At 41.3% G+C, this 24,183-nt stretch overlaps 1 protein-coding gene across 3 annotated transcripts in view; it reads right to left on the reverse strand.

Annotated features, from left to right (window-relative positions):
• aplp2 (amyloid beta (A4) precursor-like protein 2) overlaps nt 1–24,183 on the reverse strand; it is a 219,861-nt gene that overhangs the window by 94,153 nt on the left and 101,525 nt on the right. For all 3 annotated transcript variants that reach the window (XM_072592988.1, XM_072592987.1, XM_072592990.1), the window contains exons 5-6: nt 18,761–18,942; nt 11,294–11,451 (exon numbers count right to left, since the gene is read on the reverse strand). In XM_072592988.1, coding sequence (XP_072449089.1) covers nt 11,294–11,451; nt 18,761–18,942 — 340 coding nt within the window. The remainder of the gene's footprint in view (nt 1–11,293; nt 11,452–18,760; nt 18,943–24,183) is intronic.

The raw sequence follows: 24,183 nt of genomic DNA on the forward strand, positions 1-24,183 counted from the left end.
TAGGTGAGGAGTTCGATAAGTGCATTGCACTTGGAAAGATCTAGGGGACATGGACAAATGGAAGTTGAAATGACAAGGCTGCTCTGTGACTGAAAGCAAGCCATTTGATAAATACGTCTCCAATTTTGTAAACAGTCCAGTTCAGCCTCAGTCTATTTCTAGGGAGAGGGATGTAATCAGTGGAAGAAAACAGCACAGATCTTATAATCAGTAGCATAGTGGAAACTTTTCCCCTCAATTAAAGGTTGTTTCCAATAGGAGGAGGACTGGGGAGCTGGGGCCAGGGTATAAATAGAGCTAGAATGGCTGGGAGACTCAGATGTGACAAAGGGATGGACCAGAAATGTATTTCTGTTGATCGAAACAAAAACCACACAAAAAGGGACATACATTCTGTGCAATCAGTCCGTGTTTTTGTGGGTTCTGATAGAACCACCAAGTGGTAGAACCACTCCAGACCCTATTCTAGAAACAGTGTGGTACTGGCTGTTCACAGCTATTGAAACAGCAAGCACCAAGCATTATTTTCAAGCTTTCCACTATTTTGTTGGAAGGAAGTTAGGTCATTAATTATTGGACATCAGACATGCATTATGATCACAGTCATGCAGGAAGTCATTTATGAGATAAGGGTTGTTTCAGTTTTCCGGCAAGAGCAGAAAGCCCACTGGAAGGCTTCAAACTTGGAATTTCAACAAAGGTAAGCAAGGGTTTCAAAATCAACCATATTATCAAGGACTTTGGACAAGGTAAGATATCACCGGAACCATGACAAATTGAGCAGATTAAAATGTAAAATTCTGATAGCAACTATCAATTAACAGTTAACTTCCATACTTCATACCATAAGACTATAGGTATAGGGGCAGAATTAGACGATATGATCTATAAAGTCTGCTATGCCATCCAATCATGGCTGATATGCTTCTAAACCCCACTCCCTTGCATTCTAACCGTAACCCTTGATTCCTTTGAACAAAAGCTTATCTGTCTTAAATACTTGAAATGACTTGGCCTTCACAGGTCCCTGCAGCAATGAGTTCCACAGATTAACTGTACCCCCCCCCCCCCCTCTTTCTCACCCAGCTGTACCATTGTATCCTGCACTCTGTCCTGTGACCCTGATGCACTTGTTCAGAATGCTCTGCCTGTAAAGTGGGTAAGACAACACTTTTCACTGACCTTGGTACACATGACAGAAATAAATCAAATCAGATAGGATACAGATCAAATGGAAATAAAAAAGAGCAGGGCAAGGGAAGAATGAAGAAGTCGGAATGTCTAAGAAATCTGGAAACAGAGATCAGGGTCAAGTATGAACCATACTAGTTCATGGCATCAAAAAATCCTACTCAGAAACCCATTATCGCCTCATGATTAAGACGTGAAAAGTAACTCACATGCAGTTTAATTCTTAGATAAAAACAAACAACGATACAGGCAAACTAGAAAAAAGGCCAGGAATACGAATAGTCAAATTGGTTTGTTAATTATTAACAATTCTAGACAACAGATTAAACAATTAAAAGTGCAAAAACGATGTTTTATAGGTTAATTTCTAGGTTACAAACATCCACATCATCCAGCCTGCATTTGACCACATCCATTTGGGCCCTGGGTGCACAACCTACCTCATCCACAAAATGCCACAAAAACTATCTGTATCCCAACTGTTCACTGGACAATCCACAGAGAGCACCGACAAAGGTCATGCTTGACCCTACGGAAAGAGAAGTAATCAAGGACAGAATGACCTCGCAGACAGCACTGACCAAGGGCAGCTCGACTCCACAGACAGCTCTGACCGAGGACAGCGCGAGCCCATGGGACAGGGGCGGTACGGTTTACATGGTCCATGTGGGTGCCAATGACACAGGCAGAACTAGGCAAGTGGTTCTGCAAAGTAGATAACATTTAACATAAGAGAGACAGATGATATATATTCAGGAAACCAGAGTGTGGAAACAGTTTGGTTAGAGATGAAAAATGACCCACAGACATCCAACTGGAAACAGAGAGAGAGAACAGCCAGGATATAGTACGCAATATGTCACAATGAATTCAGAAGCCAATAGAGGACCAAAGTCACATATATACAGATCCTGACCCCATTAACCAGATAAAGTATTATGCGACTAGTGTTTTTTTACAATATGCATTTTCAATTAAAGGCCTGAACATTGATGCAATTATCCACATTTGCACAGTTAACCTAAATCACCCAATGTTTCTAAATTTATTCCATGAAAACCATTCTAGATTTAACCAAGGAAACAAACCTTTAGCTGGTGAGTATGTGCATCATTCTTCTTTAACATTCAGTTGATACAAACTAAGCATTTCAACAACCAAAATCACTCTACATGGATCAGGAACAGTCATACAGATTCCACTGTACAGAAACTCTAAAACTTTGAATGGCACCCCAAATTCTCTTCAACTTGTGCAATGGAGTGTAACCTCAAATGTTTTCTTATTAACAGAAATCTAATCTAAGCTTAGAATCAAAGACAACTGACAAGTAGAATTAACTTGTGCCTATCGGTCAGTTCAATGTATCGTCTAAGACTGTTATCATTAAATCTCATTCAGAAAATATGAAGACATTGGTAAATTTCAAAAAAGGTGGGTCATCCATTGAAGACAAAGTCACCATGATCAGGAAATAGAGCACGGAGGCTGGTGCGCACACAGAGCCTGTACATGTTCCTGGCCTCAGGTGCTTTAGTTTTGCTATAGCACCTTTGACTTTAGGCATTAAGTTTGCACAGCATTACTTCCAAAGGAGTGAGCTGGAATTTTCTGCCTCAACCTCAAAAAAAAACTGCAGAGCGTAAGCTCCAGGTTTCGAAGGCTGAACAGTAGTTTGATTACTGTTTATACCTTGTCTGGCTTACATGACCCACAGCAATGTGGTTGACTTTTGACTGCCCTCTGGACAATGAAGGATGGGCAACAAATAACTGCATGGTCAGTGATGTCCTCATCCTGTGAATGAATTAAGAAGTGAAAAAAAGTCTGAGATACTGAGGCACACCATGTAAGACTGAGATTTACATGGATAGCAGGCTTAGAGAAGTGTTCACATCACAGCTGATGGATCTAAAGGCAAGAAGGGAATGAGTGACCATCAGGCAGAGAAACAGGCAGATAGAACATGAGACCCCTGGAGTCCCGCTGAAGCTGATGTGAGCATTGATTCCTCGAAGGATTGCAGACAGAACCAAGTATCTGGCACCACAAGCAGCCTGACTGTACAAGGAGGAATGAATAAGAAAGCAGGAGTAATAGTGATGGGGGATTCATTAGTTTGGGGAACAGGAAGTGTTTCTTATGGCCGCCAATGTGACTCCAAGATGATGAGTTATCATCCTGATGCCAGGTTCAAAGGTGTCATCAACTGGCTGCACAGCATCCTGAAGGGAGAGGGTGATAAGATTAAGGTTATGGTGCACATTGGGAGTTCAAGGGATGGGGTCTTGCATAAAGAGTTCAGGTAGCTAGGCAGTAGACTAAAAAGCAACACCTCAAAAGTTGCAATCTCAGAATTATGCATGATACCACGTGCCAGCAAGTACAAAAATAGGAGAATAGGCAGATGAATTCATGGTTCAAGAGTTAGTACAGGATGGACAGTTTTCAATTCCTGGATCTCTGGAGTTGTTTCTGGGAATGTAGAACCACAACAAACGGTCTGACGTGAACCAAAAAAAGGGAGGCCATCATAGTGCTTTTGACAGAAGCAGAAGACGCAGGGTGTTGTTCAATAGTGACAAAGCATATCTGAGAAAAGGAACCTCAGCAGAAGGAGTTTACACATGTTGTGTCTCAAAGGTGCATGGCGAGGCTGAAGGGTCTCTAGTGCTCGAAGTATTTTGGTAAGATAGAGGAATTAAAAGTATGGATTGACACATGGAATTAAGACATTGTTACCATCACAGAGACATGGTTGAGGGAAGAACAAGATTGACAACTCAACATTCTGGGTCATAGAATCTTCTGGTGAGACAGCAAGGATGTAAAAGAGGAGATGATGTCACATTATTAGTGAGGGAGCCATTTACTGCTATTACAGACCCCCTGAAAACTATTCAAGGAGGCAGCCCAGGCCTTAACTTTTCTAGTTGTCTTGAGAGGTAAAGTGGATATTCTAGGAACGATGCAGCTGGCCCAACCACTTAGTTTTAAACAAAACAGAATTTACTTACAGACTAATGAAATACTAAATAAAAAACAACTGAATTTAGAATAGCATAACCTATCTGAAAACCCAATCGACTCTATCACAACTTAATGATGCTGAACCAAAGACTTGTAACATCCCTATAAACATTCCCTTGGCAAAAAAAAGGTAAAAATCAAATACAGGTTCTTCCAAGAGAGAGAGATGTCAGATAGAGAGGATTAGCATAGGACTGCTTCTCTGGGTTCCCAGGTAAAATGTGACCAGCAGGTGAAAACAAAACAACTTGCTAAAACCAAATCAAACCAAACCAAACCCTTGAACTGGGAGAACAGGCCACTCCCCCTTCACTGTACAAATGTTTAAAAAAAACACTTAAAAGTTTTTCAATTGATATTTCCAGACATATCGGAACCTTTGCCTCTATGATACTTCTGAAGAAAAAAAATTCAGGTCAGACTAATCTTGTTAAAACAGCAGCACAGTCTTATGTCCCCCTTAAAGAAAACCTATCAACACCAAAGATGGCTTTATTTCAAAACCTTTAAATTGTCAGTACACTACAATACACATATACATTACATTGACTATAAATATGTAAACATGTAATACCACATTCTATTTCAGTTCGTTTACTCCTGTCACCAAATGCCTCCATTTGTCATCCAAGTCTTGACAATGTGTCAGCAATCACATTTTCTTGTCCTGCCACATGCACAATTTTCAAATTGAATAGCGGTGACAAGAAGCTCCATCTAAACAGTCTGGAACTTTTGTCCTTAAATTTCTCCACAAACTTGGGTTATGATCAGTGTATATGGTTGTCTCAGACACGTGACTGGCAACATAAATGTTGTAACGCCAATACTAAGCTCAAAGTTGCCTTCTCAACTGCCGAATATTTCTGCTGAATGTTCAAGTTCCTGGAGAAATACTCGATAGGTCTTTCTACCTTCTCGCCATCTTCCTACAAGAGCACAGAACAGACACCCACATAACTCTCATTGATAGCCACCTTGAATGACTCTGCATAATTAGGTGTGGCTAACACTGCAGCAGTGGATTACACAGCTTTCAGGCTGCCAAATACCTTCTGACAGTCCATTGTCCACTAAAACTCCTTGCCTTTCTTTAGTAATTCTGGGAGTGGAGCAGCCACACTGCTAAAATTTGGTTTGAATTTCTGATAAAACCCACTCGATCCCAGGAATCGTAGTACTGTGCTTTATGTGAATGGTAAGGGAAACTCCCCAACTACCTTTGCTTTTATATTTTGTGGGGCCATTTGTCCATGTCCAATAACATGGACCAGGAAGGTGACCTGGGCTTTGGCAAATTCACCAAGCTGCCCCTGATTGAACAATTTTTATAAATGTTGCAAATACTCCTTCCCTGTGTGACTACAAATCACAAGGTCATCAATATAAACTACACAAATGGGTGATTGGGCAATGACCTTATTGGTTAGTCTTTGCAATGTGCTGGCGAATCTTTTACACCAAACAGCATGACTTTAAACTGATATGTTACGAAAGCCAATATTGTCTGTGTTCTTTCGGCCAAAAGTAGCTGCCAGTATCCTCTGAGCAAGTCCAACTTCGAAAAATAAGATGCTTGCCCCACCTTTTCAACACAAACGTGGAATTGGATATGCATCAGTCTTTATAACTGCACTGACTTTGTAATAATGTACACATAACCACTGGGTACCATCTGGTTTTGGCATCTTTACTATGGGTGAGCTTCAGTCACTGTAACTCATTTCAATTGTGTTATCTTGGAGCACGCGTTCAATCTCCTTTTGAAACCGTGCCAACTTTAGAGGGTTATGCCTGTAAAGATGTTGCTTAAGCAGAACAGCATTTCCTATATCTACATCATACATAACTAGGTTAGTATATCCCAGTTTATATCCACATATCTCCCCATGCGACTACAATAACTCTTTCAGGTCATTTTGATTTTCCTCTGGAAGTAACTCAGCAATTTATCCCAATTTTGGACAATTTCCTCATTGCCCTATTTCATTTGAGAAATGTCCAATTCAGAAACCTCTGAACTTGGTTCTTCTCTCTGTATTGTAACCAATAACAGTCTCCTTTGGCTTTCCTTCCTTGTCAAAATACCTTTTGAGCATATTCACATGATACACTCAGATTTCTCTCTGTCTGGAGTCTTGATCATAGAGTTCACCTCACTCACTTTCCTTTCGACTTGATAAGGTCCACTAAACCTTGCTTTTAAAAGTTCACCTATCACTGGAAGTAACACTAACACCTTATCTCCAATAGCAAAATTATGGGTTTTTGACTTTTTGTCTGCTTCCTGTTTCATTGTATACTGTGATACTTTCAAATGCTGTCTAGCCAACTTCCCTGCTCTATTTAATCATTCCCAAAAATTTGACACAAAGTCCAAATATGTGGTCGCTGAATTCTGACTTACTAATTTCTATTTAATCAATTTTAGCCATCCTCTCACTTCCTGCCCAAAACCTAATTCAAGCTGAATGAATTTGGTTGATTCATTTGGTGCTTCTCCGATGGTGAAAAGTACAAACAGAATTCCTTTATCCCAATCATCTGGAAAGTCTTGACTATAAGCTCTCAACAAGGTCTTTAATGTCTGATACCATCTTTCAAGTGCTTCCTGCAACTCTGGATGGTAGACAGTAGATTTGACTCATTTTATTCCTGAGATATCCATAATTCCTTGAATAATTATGATGTCAAGGTTGACCCTTGATCTGATTGTGGGTAGTTCTTATCTAGTGAAAAATTTGAGTCATTCATCAACAATCCTTTTAGCTGTGATATTGCCAAATGGAACAGCCTCTGGAAATTATTTACAAATATTGATTCCCACTCTTTGCTTTAGGTAGGTGACCTACTCAATCAGTTAAGACTCTTGCAAAAGGTTCCTCAAATGCAGGAATAGGTATGAAAGGTGCAGATTCTATTACTGCCTATAGGTTTCCAATTACTTGACATATATGGCATGTCTGGCAAAATTAAACTACATCCTTGTGCAGTCCAGACCAGTAAAGATGTTTTTACAACTTTCTATAACTCAATGGCAAATGACTTATAGAGTCATAGAGATGTACAGCATGGAAACAGACCCTTCTGTCCAACCCGTCCATACCAACCAGATATCCCAACTCAATGTAGTCCCACCTGCCATATCCCTCCAAACCCTTCCTATTCATATACCCATCCAAATGCCTCTTAAGTGTTGCAATTGTACCAGCCTCCACCACATCCTCTGGCAGTTCTTTCCATAAACTTTAGGTCTCTTTTATATCTTTCCCCTCTCACCCTAAACCCTTTAGTTCTGGACTCCCCGACCCCAAGGGATTTTGTCTATTTATCCTATCCATGTCCCTCAATTTTGTAAACCTCTATAAGGTCACCCCTCAGCCTCTGACGCTCCAGGGAAAACAGCCCCAGCCTGTTCAGCCTCTCCCTGTAGCTCAGACCCTCCAACCCTGGCAACATCCTTGTAAATCTTTTCTGAACCCTTTCAAGTTTCACAACATCTTGATGAACTGCTGCCCATTTCTCATCTGCCTGAATATGTGATGGTCTCCATTTCCTCATTAAGATATCATTTTTAAGACAGTAGCATTCTGGGACACATTCAGATTCTTTTTCTGTGTATACCTTTCGATACAATTGCTTTAATTTCTCATCTTTCTGCTGTAACTCAGTGAATTTCTTTGAACTAAAAATTTCCACTTTGTCATCCATTTGCTCCTAGTTGTCTCAACCATTTGATCAAACAGGAATTCTGATAATTCCGTTTCAACTTTCTTACCTGTATTCTTTGATCTCTTTATGACCTTGTTACCACACACAGTCAGGATAAGCTTCCTGTAATTTCAGTTGCCTGAGTTTCCACAGTCTTTTCAACCACAGTAGGCAGCACACCCACTTGTGATCCAGCTACATCATTACCAAGGACAAATTATATTTCTGGAGCTGAGAATCTGTCCAGTACTCCTATTATGACTTCTTCACTCTTCACTGGACACTCTAATCTCACTCCACATAATTAAGCACTTCTTGTCTCATCATGAATTCCCATTACTAGAACTTCTCTTGGCAATAGTCCTTCAGAGGTTCATATCTCATCTTGCAACATCAAAGATTGTGTGAGGATCTTGTATCCTCTCAAATGGCAGCACAGTGGCTCAGTGGTTAGCACTGCTGCCTTAAAGCGCCAGGGACCCACTTTCAATTCCCACCTCAGGCGACTGGAGCTTTTTAATTTTTCTTTCTCCTTCAAGGGTTTCCTTTTTACCCTGAGCAAAGTTATCCTTATGATCTTCAGCGAAATCTATGTTTCCCTTTCCATGTGAGAATTCCTCTTTTCCCCAATTTCTATCCCTCATGGATTGGAATTGATTTTGGAAGCAAACTTTGATTTATGAATAAACTCATAACCAACAGCCATTTCAGCTGCAAATCATGCCGTTGTAACTCTCTGCTCTTCCACAAGTTCTCAATACCACAGGAAGTGAATTTTTGAACTCCTCCAAAATAATCATCTCTACAAGTGTCAAAGGTTTGTTCTCTTTCTAATACCCTGACCCACCTATCAAAATTACTTTGTTTGATCCTTTCAAACTTTTTGTAGGTTTGCCTGGGGTCCCTCCTTAGATTCCTGAAACGTCTGTAAGCTTCTAGCACAAGCTCATATGCACTTAAGATAGCTTTCTTCACCTCCTCATATGACCCAGATACCTCCTTTGATACTGACGCAAATACAACACTTGCTCTACCTACAAAACAAAGACCAAAAGAAAATTACAGCGCACGAACAGGCAGTTCAGCTCTTCAAGCCTGCACCTATCCAGATCCTCCATCGAAACCTGCCACCTATTTTCTAAGGATTTGCATCCCTCTGCTCCTTGCCCATACATGTATTTGTCTAGATATATCTTAAATGATGGTATCATACCTGCCTCTACCACCTCCACTGGCAATGCATTCCAGGCACCTATCACTTCCCGCATACAGAACTTTCCACACATATCTCCCTTAAACCTTTCCCCTGTCACCTTAAACTCATGACCCTTAGTAATTGTCCTCCACTCTTCTTGCTATCCACCATGCCTATACCTCTCATGATTTTGTAGACTTCAATCAGGTCCCACCCCAAACCTCCATCTTTCTAATAAAAATAATCCTAATCTACTCAATCTGTCTTCATAGCTAGCACCCGCCATACCAGGTAACATCCTGGTGAACCTCCTCTGCACCCTCCCCAATGCATCCACATCCTTTTAGTAATGCGGCGACCAGAACTGTACGTACTATTCCAAATGCGGCTGAACCAAAGTCTTATACAACTGCAACATTACTTGTCAACTCTTGCGCTCAATACCCCATCCGATGAAAGAAAATATGCCATATGCCTTTTTGACCACTCTATCAACTGGTGTTGCCAGATTCAGAATACAATGGACCTGAACACCCCAGATCTCCCTGTATATCAATTTTTTGGTTGGATCAACAAAAGCATATGGTCACTGCATTTGTTTAGCAACCTTTTCAAATAAGATATAAAAAAGGCTTCCACACCGTCCTTATCAAATATAGGTAATGCTTGAACAGATTTCAACAGATCCCTGCCAGGCCTTTGGCTACTCATCATCACTCTCTTCCTGATTAAACTTACCTTCAGCCTTCATCGCCATTCTTTGAAGCAGTCTTTTTTCAGTCTAAATGCCAATTTATGAAGTTTAACCTCCTCTCTTTCTTCCTTTCCCCTCTCTGTTGTCCTGCTAATGTAATTCTGTCCTTTCCTTTGTTCTGCTAGGGCCTTTCATTTCTTTTCCTCTTTCTTTTGTCTCTAGCTCAAGCAGTTCATTGTCAATTGTATTTTGACCATCTCCAAAGATATTGATGGTGCTGCCAGCAAATTTAAATGCTGATTATTACTGTAATAATCTCTCCTTTCATCACAGAAAAGACAGCTCCAACTCCAGCTTGATTGCAATTCCAGCAGCTTTTCCTTGTTCACCTTTTGTAAAACTCAGTCACTTCTTCCACACTCAGAAAAGCCCTAGTGACTGAAAGAGCCATTACCTGACCAAGCACTATTTACACCAACTAAATTCAACACCCGGAACAAAAGACACTAACACCTGCCACCCATTGCCTTTTGAGTTCAGCAATCCTAATCCCAAGTGCTGGGTTGCTTATTGCTCACAATATATATAAATGATGTAGATGATAACGGTGGTGGGGGGGGGGGGGGGCAGCATGATAACTAAGTCAGCAAATAACATGAAGATTGATTCTGAGTTTGACAGGGAGGAGGGAGGTCTTCGATTCTCAGACACCACTTCGACATAAATTCTAGGACAAGCCAAACCAAGACACACACAAGAATTCCTAGAAGCATGGCATTCCAACCTGAACTCTATCAATAAACACATCGAGTTAGACCCCCATCTACCACCCCCTGAGAAAAATAACAGGAAATTATATCACAAGAAATGACATCGCCCCAGGAAATGATGTCACCAACCCAAAGAAACCCAAACATATAAATAGAATGCAGGAATGCAGGCCTGGAGGCCCATTGAAGATGTTACCTTGTACGGTGCCAAAACGTCTGGAAATGAACCTTCCAGCTCAGTGAGCAAACCTACATCCAAAATTTATGCCAGTTTTAGGAGTCTATAACTGAGGATGAGATTACCATGTAAAGTAAAAGTAAACTAATTGAAAATATTCAATGCTCTACAAAGTTCACTTCTGTTCACCGTATACGTTATTCACTTAGATATAGACTGAAAGGGAGTTGTGGTGAGATTGACATATGATACAAATATCAAAGATGTATTGGGATAATCAGAACCGCAGTTTATCTTGACCTTTCTCTCTCGCACATGCATAACATATTCACTGAAAGAGAATAGAAATTGCAAAGAATTGGGTTTCCTCCATTTGTTAATTTTTTTTAATAGATGCAAATTGTACTGCATGGCACATAAAACACCTATTTTACATTTTGATCCAACTGCATTTACATGTCTACCAATACAAACATTTCAACATTCCCTAAATATATTTTATTACACAATGAGTAATCAATTACCTTTCACATCACTGACATCTTTTTTGTACAGTTCCTCCTCACTGCTTTCCTCCTCCCAATCTTCATTATACTCATCTTCTTCAGAGTAGACATAATTCAGGTCATCATTTTCCTCCTCCTCAAAAGCCATTTTCTCAACTTCAGCAGACTCCTCTTTGCTAAAGAATTAAGCATTGAAACGTTTAAAAGGATGTCTCCACCATTTGAAAATATTAGCATTGAGAGATTACTTATTCAATCGTATTTGCATAACTCAATATTGACAGCCTTCAACAAACCAAGGTAACAATTTCAATGAAACAATGCTGCTACCCAGAGGACATTGCCTAACAGATTTTAACTCAAAAATTGCCAGATTAATGCAATTGCCACATCTACACAAGGACACAGGACTGGTGTCCCAGAACAGAGATAAACTGCTCAATCTCCATCCCAGTTTTCCCATTCCCTACTGCACAAAATTCCAAAATCAAAATCAATCTCAGAAAGACCCTTCTTCCGTACCAGATGATGATCTCCACCAATGGCTAGTATGCAACTTGACAGCTGCAGAAAACTATTGCCTAGACAATATATAACACTGTACTCCAATTTGATGTGTTGTGTGATAGATATTTTAACAACAAGATACTTGATAAGTGAATAGCATAGCTTAACAGAGATTCTTAACAGGTGTGGATGGCAGGGGGAAGAGAAGAAAACAGAGTTTGGCCAAGGAACAGTTGCCAAGACAGTGAGTCATGGAATGCAAGCCATTAGGACATTTTTGCATCTTTGTCAACCTCTGGTACCTGTGCGATATGGGCATGCCAATATTTGATAAACTCAGGTTGTCAATTTGCTCTCTTGAGCTGGTGGATTTGTTTTTTGTCACCACACTACGCAACATCAGTGACTCTCCGATGAAGCACTGTCCTACTTGCTATTTATGGGTCTTGGTTTGCTGTGGTGGGTGATAACGTTTCAAGTTCTGTTTCAGACAGGTTGCTAAATGAGGCCCAAATCTATGTTTGTTAATGGAGCTCCGGTTTGAATGCTAGGCCTCTAGAGTTCGGCTTGTCCCAGGATGGATGTAGTGTGCTAGTTGACTGGGCCCCTCTTGGTCTGCGTGTCTGGATACACACTAGCCACCAGGATGCATGAGCACCAACTGGCCACCAAAAGATATGACCAACAATCACTGGTATCCAAACATACAGATAAAGAGGGACACCAGTTCAACTGGGACAATACATCCATCCTGGGACTGGATGAGATACTCTTCAGAGAATTAGTGTGCAGTTGATTAGCCAAACAGCCTGCTTCCACACAATAGGGATTCTATGATCATCAAATAAGTTGCAGAAGTAAGCCATTTGGCCAATCGAGACTGCCCAGCCAATAAATGAGAACATAGTTAATCTGATCATTTTCAACTCTGCTTTCCTGGCTTTTCTCCATAACTCTTGATTTCTTTAGTATTTAAAAATTGGCCATTATAACCTTGCATATTCTCTACATCCCAGTCCCTACAGCCAAAACAAAGTACTGGAAAAACTCAGCAGGTCTGGCAGCATCTGTGGAGAGAACAAATGAGTTCAGCTCTGAAGAAAGGTCTCTGGCCCCAAAGAAGGTATCCTGCTTTCTCTCCACAGATGCTGCTAGATCTATTGAGTTTCTCCAGCAATTTCAGTTTTGACTTCAGATTTATAGCATCTGCACTTCTGTTTTTTTGCTTATTGCTTGCACACTAGACATTTCCTCCACACTAAATTCGATTCCAGTTTTGGGCAACTGTGTGGAGTCTGCACGTTCTCCTGTATCTGCGTAGGTTTCCTCTGGGTATTCTGGCTTCCTCCCATACTCTGAAGTGCAAGTTAGGTGGAATGGCCACGCTAAATTGCCCATACTGTCTACAGTGTGCAGGCTGGTGGACTAGCCATGGGAAATACAGGGTTCATGGTTACAGGGATAGAGTAGGGTGTGGTCAATGTGGAATGCTGTTCAGAGGGTTGGTGCGGACTGGATGGGCTGAATGTCCTGCTTCTGCACAATAGGGATTCTATGATTCTATAGGATTAACCTCGAGAACTTTCGCTGGGCTGCCTCCAATGCCAGTATATCTTTCCTTAAATAAGGAGACCAAAACTGTTCATTGTATTCCAGACATGGTCTGACTAAGGGCCTTGTATAATTTTAGCAAGGCCTCCCTCTTTTTATACTCCATTTCCTTTGAAATAGTGGCCAACATTGCAACTGACTTCCCTATTACCTGAACTTGTATGCAAGCTTTTTGCAATTTGTGATACATTAAGTACCTGCTGTAGCCTGTTCAATCATGTTAGCAATCAAACAGCTGTTAAGGACTGTTGTAGCTTCCTCAGTGAAGATTCAGTTGGACTGTATATTATGTGGTAGAAGGTAAAGGTTTTAAACTGCTATTCTACATCAGTATTCACCATACAAGACCATGTTTGGTTATCAAAACATTATTAGGTCGATGGTCCAAGTCAATGGGCATCTGATCCTCATCAGAACAGTCTCAAATCTGATCACACTGTTGGGCTGACAACATATGTTAGTTTATGCTCCAAGAAATGTGCTGTTTCAGTCTTTGAGCTCTTCTATGTAATACTTCGTTATGGTCTGGAACTTTTCCTTTGGTTTGGAGGCAAGTTTGTGAGAAACTTGGCTGTTGTTAAAGGACCTACTGATCAAGGTTCAGGACCAGCATGTTCCAGTTAAGAGGAAGAACAAGCATGGCAAGGCATGGGACCCTTGGATAACAAGGGAGCTTGTGAATTTAGTCAAAAGTAAAAAAAAAGTGTATGTAAGAGTTTAAGAAGCTAAAATCTGACAAGGTAGGTGAGAAATATAAAGAAAACAAGAACGAACTCAAGCAGGGAATTCAGGAGAGCAAGAAGGGCCAGCAAATGACCATGACAAATGGAGTTAAACAGAATCTCAAAGCATTAAAAACAAGAGTATAACTAGGGACAAGGCAGGGCCACTCAAGGATAAAGGAGGGAACTTGTACTTAGAAACAGAGAATGTCAGCAAGATCCTAAACGAGTACTCTGCATCAGTTTTCACCCTGGAAAAGGATATGGAGGATAGAGAGATTAGTGTGGAGCATGCTACTATGCTGGTGCATCAGTGGTTGGGAAACTATTGGACAGAAATCTTAGGGATAGGATTTACTTGCATTTGGACAGTCAGAATGACTTTCTGCTGGGCAGGACATGTCTTGCTAAGTTGTTTGAACTTTGAGGAGGTGAAGGTGATGATCAACAAGAGTAGAGCAATGCAGTCTCATGGACATTAGTGAGGCTGTTATAAAAGTTCCTCATGGTAGGCTCATCCAGAAGATTAAGATGCACAGGACCCACAGTGATGTGGCTGCGTGGATTGAGAACTGGCTTGCTCATACAAGACAGAGGGTAGTGGTGGAAGTGTGTTTTCTCGCTGGAGGTCTGTGACGAAGGACGTTCCACAGGGATCCATGCTGGGACCTCTGCTGCTTGTGATAAGTGACTTAGATAAAAATGTAGATGGGTGGATTAATGAGTTTGCAGATGACACAAAGATCAGTAGAGTTGTGGACAGTGTAGAAGACCGTCATCGGGACATAGATCAGTTGCAGATATGGGCAGAGAAAAAGCAGTTGGAGTTTAATCTGGGTAAGTATGTGGTGCTGCACTTTGGAAGATCAAATGTAAGAAAAAGTATACAGTTAACGGCTGGGCCTTGAACAGCATTGATACACAGACGGATCTTAAGGTTCAAGTCCCTGAAAATGGCAATGCAAATAGATCAAGTGGTAAAAGTATATGGTATGCTTGCCTTCATTGGTCAGGGAATTGAGTACAAGAGTCACGATGTCATGTTGCAGCTTTATAAGACTTTGATTAGACCACACAATATTGCGTTCAATTCTGATCGCCACATTAGGAGGAGGATGTGGCAGCTTTGGAGAGGATGGAGAAGAGGTTGACTAGGATGCTGCCTGGATTAGAAAAACTTGGGTTGCCTTCTATAAAATTATGAAATGCATAGATAGGGTTGACTGTCAGAATATTTTTTCCCCCCAAGAGTTGAAATGTCTAGGAGCCATTCATCTAAGGTTAGAGGGGGATGTTCACAGGAGACATGAGGGGCAGGTTTTATCAGACAGAGGGGTAGGAGTCTAGAACGCACTGCCAGGAGTGGTGGTGGAGGTACATACGTTACAGGTGTTAAGGGACTTTTAAGCAAATTAAAATGCAAGGATTGGTGAGATATAGACCGCGGGCAGGCAGAAAGGATTAGTTTAATTTGGCTTCACGTTCAGCATAACACCATCGGCCAAAGGACCCGTTCCTGTGCTATACTGCACTGTTCTATGTTCAATGATATTTAAAAGAGCAGCAAACCGGAATAAGCAGATTGTATGTCTGGTTGGCTTCATAGTGGTTGCGAATAAGCTGCTAAAGATCAACGAGATGTGGAATGGCCATCAAAGTAGAGAAAGGATCCTGAAGAAGCATCAAATTGAACTGATGAAATATTTTATTACAGAGGAACCTCAATTATCCGAGTATTGAATTATCCGGCAAGATCGCATGGTCCCGATGTTCAGCTAAACTATGTTATTCAGCATTCAATTAACCTAATGAAATACTGTCTGCCCGAGTCCTTCGGATAATCGATGCTCCTCTGTAATTAGTGGATTTTAATCATTTGCTTGGGAAATCAAAATTTGCGGTATCAAAGAGGTTTAGGCACTGAAGCATATTAATCAAATCCTGCGAGATTAGCTGCCAAGCTTTGACTGGCTTAAAAAAGTAATTGACTGCATTTCCAAACATAGAGCATATCATTAATGATGTTTTACAGGGACAGTCGGTGAGGCTACTGCATTTCACCATCAATGATCTGGATTAAGGTATTGAGCTAGCTGGCTGCTAGGCCACAGATGATGTTAAAACTTCTATAGATTTATGACCAGAGGGGACAAACCAAATCTTTAGTAAATTTAGATGTGGTGAGGGAAGTGAATCTGCATGGATTGTTGAGTGGGATGTGTATGTGTAATATATGAATGTGTATGTCCACAACCAGTACTCAGATGAGAACATAGTAAAGTACAGCACATAACAGGCCCTTTGGCCCACGATGTTGTGCCGAGATTTAAGCCTAATGTAAAATATAGTAACTTAACCTACACACCCGTCAACTCACTGCTATCCATGTGCATGTCCAGCAGTCGCTTAAATGTCCCCAATGACTCTGCTTCCATCATCATCGCTGGCAATGCATTCCATGCATTCACAATTCTTTGCGTAAAGATTCTTACTCTCACACAATTTTGCTTTTCTACGTACTGCCACACCAATTAATGGCAAAACAAAAATGTTGTACAGTTCTTACGCGGTTCTTCAGAATTTAGGTCACATTTGAAACTGTGCCCAGTTTTAGTTTTCTACCATGTGAGTCGTTAATATGCTAATAATTAAGAAACTGGTTGAAAAGCCCTCAACAGTAGAGAAAAACCGAGGCTTTTTATTCCAGAATATTCCAGTGATTTCAATGAGGCCTTCAAAATAATTAATTAGTTAATTAAAATTAGTGACCCATATGAACAGATCAACAAGAGTAAGAGGGGTTAGGGTGAACTGGAGACAAAGATTAGTTACATAAATCAGAACCAGACAGCAGAAGCTGTTTCTTCTTCAAGAGTGTTGACCTATGAAACAAATATGGATATCCTGAGTTGAGCCACCAAAGTATGGCTATCATTACTGGAAACAGAACACATGCTGTTGGGCAAAGTTTCTCAGTCACTGTTGGTCACCTGAGTCTGTGCTGTTTGTCACCTGAAACAGGTTTGATCACCTCTGGGCTTAACCAAGGAATTTCTTAAATATTCCTTCCTGTTCGTTACAGGCCGGTTTTGACATCTCCCAGGAGATTGTTTAATGCTTGCTGGGATTTTTGGGAGGCATTAGCTGGAGCAGGGAGATGGAAGGAAAGTGAGGATCATATGTACACAAATTGCTCCAGAATGATGAAGAATCTGATGAATTAGCTGACCTTGTACTGCCTGTTCTGATACTCTGAACTTGCAACAAAGTTCTCTTTGCTTAGATTAATGGCATGTACCCTACAGGAAGTCTGCATGTATCCCCTAACTGACGATCTCTTGACATCTGGCCTTGTTATCTGTTTGGTTTGGTATCCTGTGAAGATACACCACTATCAGATACCACTCAAAAGGAGAATAAAGGGGTAGCTGATACTGTATTCATTAGGAAAGATAGGACATAATGCAGGATAGCTCCGCATCTGCTGATCCCAATTCTGCAAAGTGAATCTCATGTCTGCTTGACTGGCTACAAATAGAACAGCCACAAGCTCTTACTTCAAGTTCTAACTGGCAAAACCATTCACAATTAACAGATCCTGATATGTACCCCTTTGGATATTTTTCACCTGAGCCTGTGCTGTTTGAATGCAGGAAGTCCCAAGATAATGTCAACTTTTTCACGCAGCATTCGTTTACTCCCTTGAGTGACATGGTGGAACAGTGGTTAGCACTGCTGCCTCACAGCACCAGGGACCCAGGTTTGGTTCAAGCCCTGAATGACTGTGTGGAATTTACATGCTCTCCTGCGTCGGTGTGGGTTTCCTCCGCATGCTCAGACTTCCTCCCACAATCCACAGATGTGCAGGTTAGTTGGATTGGCCATGCTAATTGTCTTTAGTGTCTAAGGATATTCAGGCTAGGTGGGTCAGGCATGGGGAATGTGGGGTCTGGGTTTGGAGGGTTTTCGCAGACTCGATGGGCCAATTGGCCTCTTTCTGCATGGTGGGGATTCTATATTACAGATCTTCTACCACTTTCATTAACCATGTGTAACCAAAAGCAAGATACAAAACAGACACCAACATGTATCTGTACAATCCTAAATGAAAATAATTGAAGAGTACTTCCTGCCAATCCCAAGGCTCCCATCAAGCTTGCATGCAAGATCTTAACTACAAGAACAGGCACGGTATGACTTGTAATATAATCAGATTGTTACTTTTAATTTTTGTTTTAAAACATATAAAGTTGCCCCTCTTGTATTAAAGACCTGTAAAATTGAATGTAAGAATTGTGCTTATAGCCAGTCTTACAACCTGAAAACAACCAGTCAGAAAGTCCATAAACCCAACAGCTTTATATTAGTATTGGTGTAATGAATTGTGGAACAATTGAGATAATTACCCCAAAGAAAAATATTGAAGGTGAACCAGCAAGGTTTCAGAAGGGGAAACTTTCACTTGATTTTTTGACAAATATACAAATACAATTAGAGTCTGAAAGCACGAGTGAACACCCAGTAATGCAGATGACATTCCAGAGTAGAAATCAATAGTGGCTAATGTAAAGAACTGTGTAAAGTCTCTGAGTCTACCTAATCTCCTCTAAAATTATCTTTTTATTTTCCAAAGTGCTAGCACTACCTGACTCCAGGAATTTCATCCTCTTCATCTTCATCCAGATTCTGAAGGTCAGGCTTTTCAGAGCTCACATCATCAATTTTGTTTTGAGGGCAGCAAACATACTCAGTGCCACGAAACCTATCGATGCCACATGGAAGTAACATTCCATAGCTGTGAAGATTCATAGACTCTGCAGCACAAGCCTGAAACACAACAGCAGCAAGATATTTACACTTCAGGTTCAGGAACCACTTGAAATTACAAATACTTGGTAATAATTCAAACAGTCAAATCATCAAAATATGAACAAAACAGAAAATACTGGCACTAGCATAGCAGAGAGGATATCAGTTGAAGTTAATAATGTTTAGTCACCTGAACTTTGGTGAATTATATGCTGCACATAGCACATGGATCCCAGTATATATATAAAGCATTAAATCAGCCCTTAGAGAGACTACCACTGGTACTGCCATTTAAGTACAGCTCAGCTCAATCTGATGTGGACCCCACGGTTATAGTGAACCAGAGTTAAAATGGCAGTGTCTGTGAGGGAATATGTTTGAATGATCAGGATCTAACAACAGAATCTGAGCCGTCACATTGGATATGATCACTTCATCAGCGTGCCCCCAACTGAGGTTAATGCTGTCAGGAAAGGAATTTAGAATCCCTACAGAGTGGAAACAGGCCATTCGGCCAAAGTCCACACCAACCTTCCGGAGAGTAACCCACCCAGATCCATTCCCCACCCTATATTTGCCCCAGACTAATGCACCTAACCACATATCCGTGAACACTATGGGCAATTTAGCATGGCCAATTCACCTGACCTACGCATCTTTGGATTGTGGAAGGAAACCGGAGCACCGGGAGGAAACTCATGCAGACATGGAGAATGTGCAAACTCCACACAGACAGTCACCCAAGGCTGGAATCGAACCCGGGTCCCTGGCGCTGTGAGGCAGCAGTGCTAACCATTGAACCCATGAAAGAGGGGACAAATGAAAGAGCAAGCACAGAAAAATCAAACCAACAGTCCTCACACGTGACCACAAACATACCCTTAAACCAATCTGCACTCGACAAATGAAATTCAAGTTGGTTGGGCCTATTCAATTTCATGGAGGGAACAATGTCTGCATGCCCTGCACAGAAACTTTTAGTTTGCTGTGTGGTCGCACAGTTGAGAGGGAATATTGCTGTCCATTTCACAACCTGTACTTCCGCCCTTATCTGGTATCTTGAAAGGTAAGATTCCCTAAGTATGACTATGTCAGGTTGCTATTTGACCAGTCTGTGGGTTATTTTAGATTAGATTAGATTACTTACAGTGTGGAAACAGGCCCTTCGGCCCAACAAGTCCACACTGCCCCGCTGAAGCGCAACCCACCCATACCCCTACATCTACCCCTTACCTAACACTACGGGCAATTTAGCATAGCCAATTCACCTGACCAGCACATCTTTGGACTGTGGGAGGAAACCAGAGCACCCGGAGGAAACCCACGCAGACACGGGGAGAACGTGCAAACTCCACACAGTCAGTCACCTGAGGTGGGAATTGAACCCGGGTCTCTGGCCCTGTGAGGCAGCAGTGCTAACCACTGTGCCACCGTGCCGCCCAACTCAAGCAGGGTTGAGGGGGGCTGATCCATTGTTGTCATTTAAAGTGCCTTGGTTGATATTAAATTTTCATCTAGTTTCATCCCCTTGAATAAAACTGTGATGCATGCTGAATTTTCGAGTGCCAAGAGTTCTGATTTCTGAAGGAGATTAAGAGTCAGTCACATAGCTAAAAGTCGGGAGTCCACAGTTGATGACGGCGAGTGGTATTACCATCCAGGTAATTTTCTGGGGACTCAGGTTCAAGTGGTGGAATTTGAATTCAATTAAAAAAAAAGTCCAATCCATTGTCAAAACAAATCCAATGTCAATTCCCAGAAATAAACCAATCTGGCTCATTAATATCCTTTCAGGAAAAAAATTGTCATCCTTACTTGGTCTGGCCTACATGTTACTGCAGACTCAATGCAATGTGGCTGACTTTTAACTACCCACTGGAAAATTAGAGATACATGCTGATCACTGATGCCCTCATCCTGTGAAAGAATTTCCAACAAGTTACACATAGGCCATACAAGTAAGGATGGCGGTTTACTTTCCAAGAGGATAACAGTGAACCAAATGTGCTTTTGACACAATGCCAATAAGGATAAAAACAGCTCACAAAAACATCTTACGATTAACATCCACCTCAGAGTCTTTTATTTAATCACAAACACTAGGCATTTTTACACTAAGAAGAAATTTAGGCCAAATTAGATCAAAGGCCTTCAAACCTTGAAGTAGAAATGAAAACCTTCCAATTTCAATTAAGTTTTGCAAGGGTTAACCCTAACCCTATCGCTCCCACCTGAATGCAAACCAGATGCTTCAATTAAGCTAAGACCTTCCCGACAAACAGACCTAAATCCTAAAAAATCTTAATTTACAGCAAAGCACTCAATCCAGCAAACTTTTACCTGACATTCTACCACCACAGAGGAAAAGGCAGGAGAAAGGCCCAGATGTTAGACTTCATATTTAGATTTGCAATCCAACATGTACACTTCCTGCATGATCATGGAAAGAGGAGGAGTTTAACCTCTCTACACGGAGGTACAATCTGCTATTACAATTCCCGTAATTTTAGACTAGGTTGAATTCTAATTTCACCATCTGTCATGGTGGGATTCAAACCAAAGTCCCCAGAACATGAGACAAAAAAACATGAGACAAAAGAACTGTGGATGCTGGAAATCTGAAAAACAAATTCAGGAAAATCTTGGGTCTGGCAGCATCTTTGGAGAGACGCTGCAAGACCTGCTGAGATTTACCAACAATTTCTGTTTTTGTGCTCAGAACATTAGCTTAGGTTCTGGATTACTAGTCCAGTGACATTACACCACTTGCATCATCTCCCCTTATCTGCTCATTCCATCTTCTCTTGAATGACCTGCTTGCACCAAAGAGATTATGGCTGCTCTAATAACCATAAGCTTCAATTGCCTGCCTTTCCCCATAACCGCTGATTCCCTTACTGATTAAAATCTCTCACATTCTTGAATACACTTAACTACACAACATCAACAGCCCTTTGTGGTAAGGAATTTCACAAAATCACTACCTTGAGAAGAAATTCCTCTTGGCAGAATCGTACTGTACAGAAATGGGCCATTTGGCCCACCATGTCTACGTTGACAAACCAATACCGGACTATACAAGATCCATTTACCTGGACTTGGATCAGAACCTACTATGCTCGAGCATAATAAGTATTCATCCAAATTCTTGTTAGATATTGCAAGCATACTGCCTCCACAACCCACTCAGGCAACGCATTCTACATTTCCACCACAATCGCATCTCTGTTTGAAAAGTTTGACCCCTTATTCTGGTCCCACAAGGAGAACAACTTTATAATATCTACCTGATCAAGTCCTCTAAGAATCTTGTATGGCTCAATAAGGTTGTGCTTCATTCTTCTAAACTCCAAATGAGTATAGACACAACTGACTCAAATTAAAAAATACACATAGCTGCAGATTCTGGAAATCTAAAACAAAAGCAGAAATTCTGGGAGAAACTCAGCATGTCTGGAAAGAAAACAAATTTGGCATTATAGAAATTGAGAGATAATTTTGTGGCTGTACTGGACGTTTTATTTGGCCACTTTTGGACTATTGTATTAAACTCTGGTCTCCTTGCTATAGGAAAGATGTTGTGAAACTTGAAAGCGTACAGAAAAGATTTACAAGAACGTTGCCAGATTTGGAGGGTTTGAGCCAGGGGGAGGCTTAATAGGGCTGGGGCTATTTTCCCTACAGCTTCAGAAGCTGAAGGGTGACCTTATAAAAGTTTATAATATAATGAGGGGCATAGATAGGGCGAATAGCAAGATGGATGAGTCCAAAACTAGTTTCTCACTTCCTTAGCTCTCGAGATTCTGAATACCTATTACAAATCTTCTCTCAACCTTCTAAGGAAAAGAAGTTCCTGAGGATTCCTTCAAATTACCTTCATCCTTGGAACCATTCTCGAAGTTCTTCTGCACTCCTCAAATGCCTCCACATCTTTTGTCAAGTGTGATATCCAGAACTGGATGCATGTTGCAACTCAGATCAAAGCAGTATTTTACACAAGTTAAACAAAACCTTGCGCTTTTGTGTCCTAGAATATCGAGTGTGTACATAAATCCAGGACCCTTTGCTCCTGCATTCCCTTTGGAATTATACCCTCTACTTTCTCTCTGCCTAAACAAGTCGCTTCAAACCTGAAGTGTATCCCAGGACTTTGTGGGAGGCTAAGGAGGAAATCGCAGGGTCCCTTGCAGAGATATTTCTATCATAAACAGCCATGGGAGAAGTGCCCAAAGACTGAAGTGTGGTTGATGTTGCATCATTATTTAACAAAGGCTGCAGGGGAGTGCCTGGGAAGTACAGACAGGTGAGCCCGAACATCTACGATGGGTAAATTGTTACAGCAGATGCTGACAGACAGGATCTACACACACTTAGAGAAGTGCAAGGACACATCTGAGATAGTCAACATGGCTTTGTGTGCAGGAAATCATGTCTCATGAGTTGAGTGAATTTTTTGAAGGGGTCACCAAGAACGTTGTACTAGCCGTTGTCAACATGGACTTTGATGGGGAGGTGCCGATGTTGGACTGGGGTGAACAAAGTCAAAAGCGTTGTGTGATTTTTGACTACATGGACTTTCGCAAGGCCTTTGACAAGGTATCACTTGGTAGGTTGTTGGTTAGCATTAAATCTCACAGGGTCCAGGGAGAGCTAGCCAGTTGGTAGCTTGAAGGTAGAAGACTGAGGACGGTGGTAGAGGGTTGTTGGTCAAACCGTGGTGGGCCCACTGTATTTTGTCATTTATATAAATGATTTGAATGGGAATTTAGGAGGTATGGTTAGTAAGTTTGCTGATGACACCACAATCGATGATCGGAGTTGAGAACTGAATTGATCAGAGTTCAGGACTGGTGTGTTCCAGTTAGGAGGAGGGACAAGAATGGCAAGGGACCCTTGGATAAAACAGGAGGTTGTGAATCTAGTCAAAAGGAAAAAAACACATCTGCTGGGGTTCCCTGAAAGGAAACTTACTAAAGGATATAGGAGATAATAAGAGGAGAAATATAAAAGGAAAGCAGCTTGTTAAGAGTACAATTGGCCCACTGAAGGTTGAGAGTGGGGACATTGTCAATGACCATGGGTAAAAGGAAGACATACGCAGTCAGAAGCTGGGGCAGCACAGTGGCTCAGTGGTTAGCACTGCTGCCTCACAGCACCAGGGTCCCAGGTTTGATTCCAGCCTTGGGTGACTGTCTGGGTGGAGTTTGCACATTGTCTGCGTGGGTTTCCTCCCACAGTCCAAAGACGTGCAGGTCAGGT

Source organism: Chiloscyllium punctatum, chromosome 23 (assembly GCF_047496795.1).
Source record: "Chiloscyllium punctatum isolate Juve2018m chromosome 23, sChiPun1.3, whole genome shotgun sequence".
Taxonomy (NCBI): Eukaryota; Metazoa; Chordata; class Chondrichthyes; order Orectolobiformes; family Hemiscylliidae; genus Chiloscyllium; species Chiloscyllium punctatum.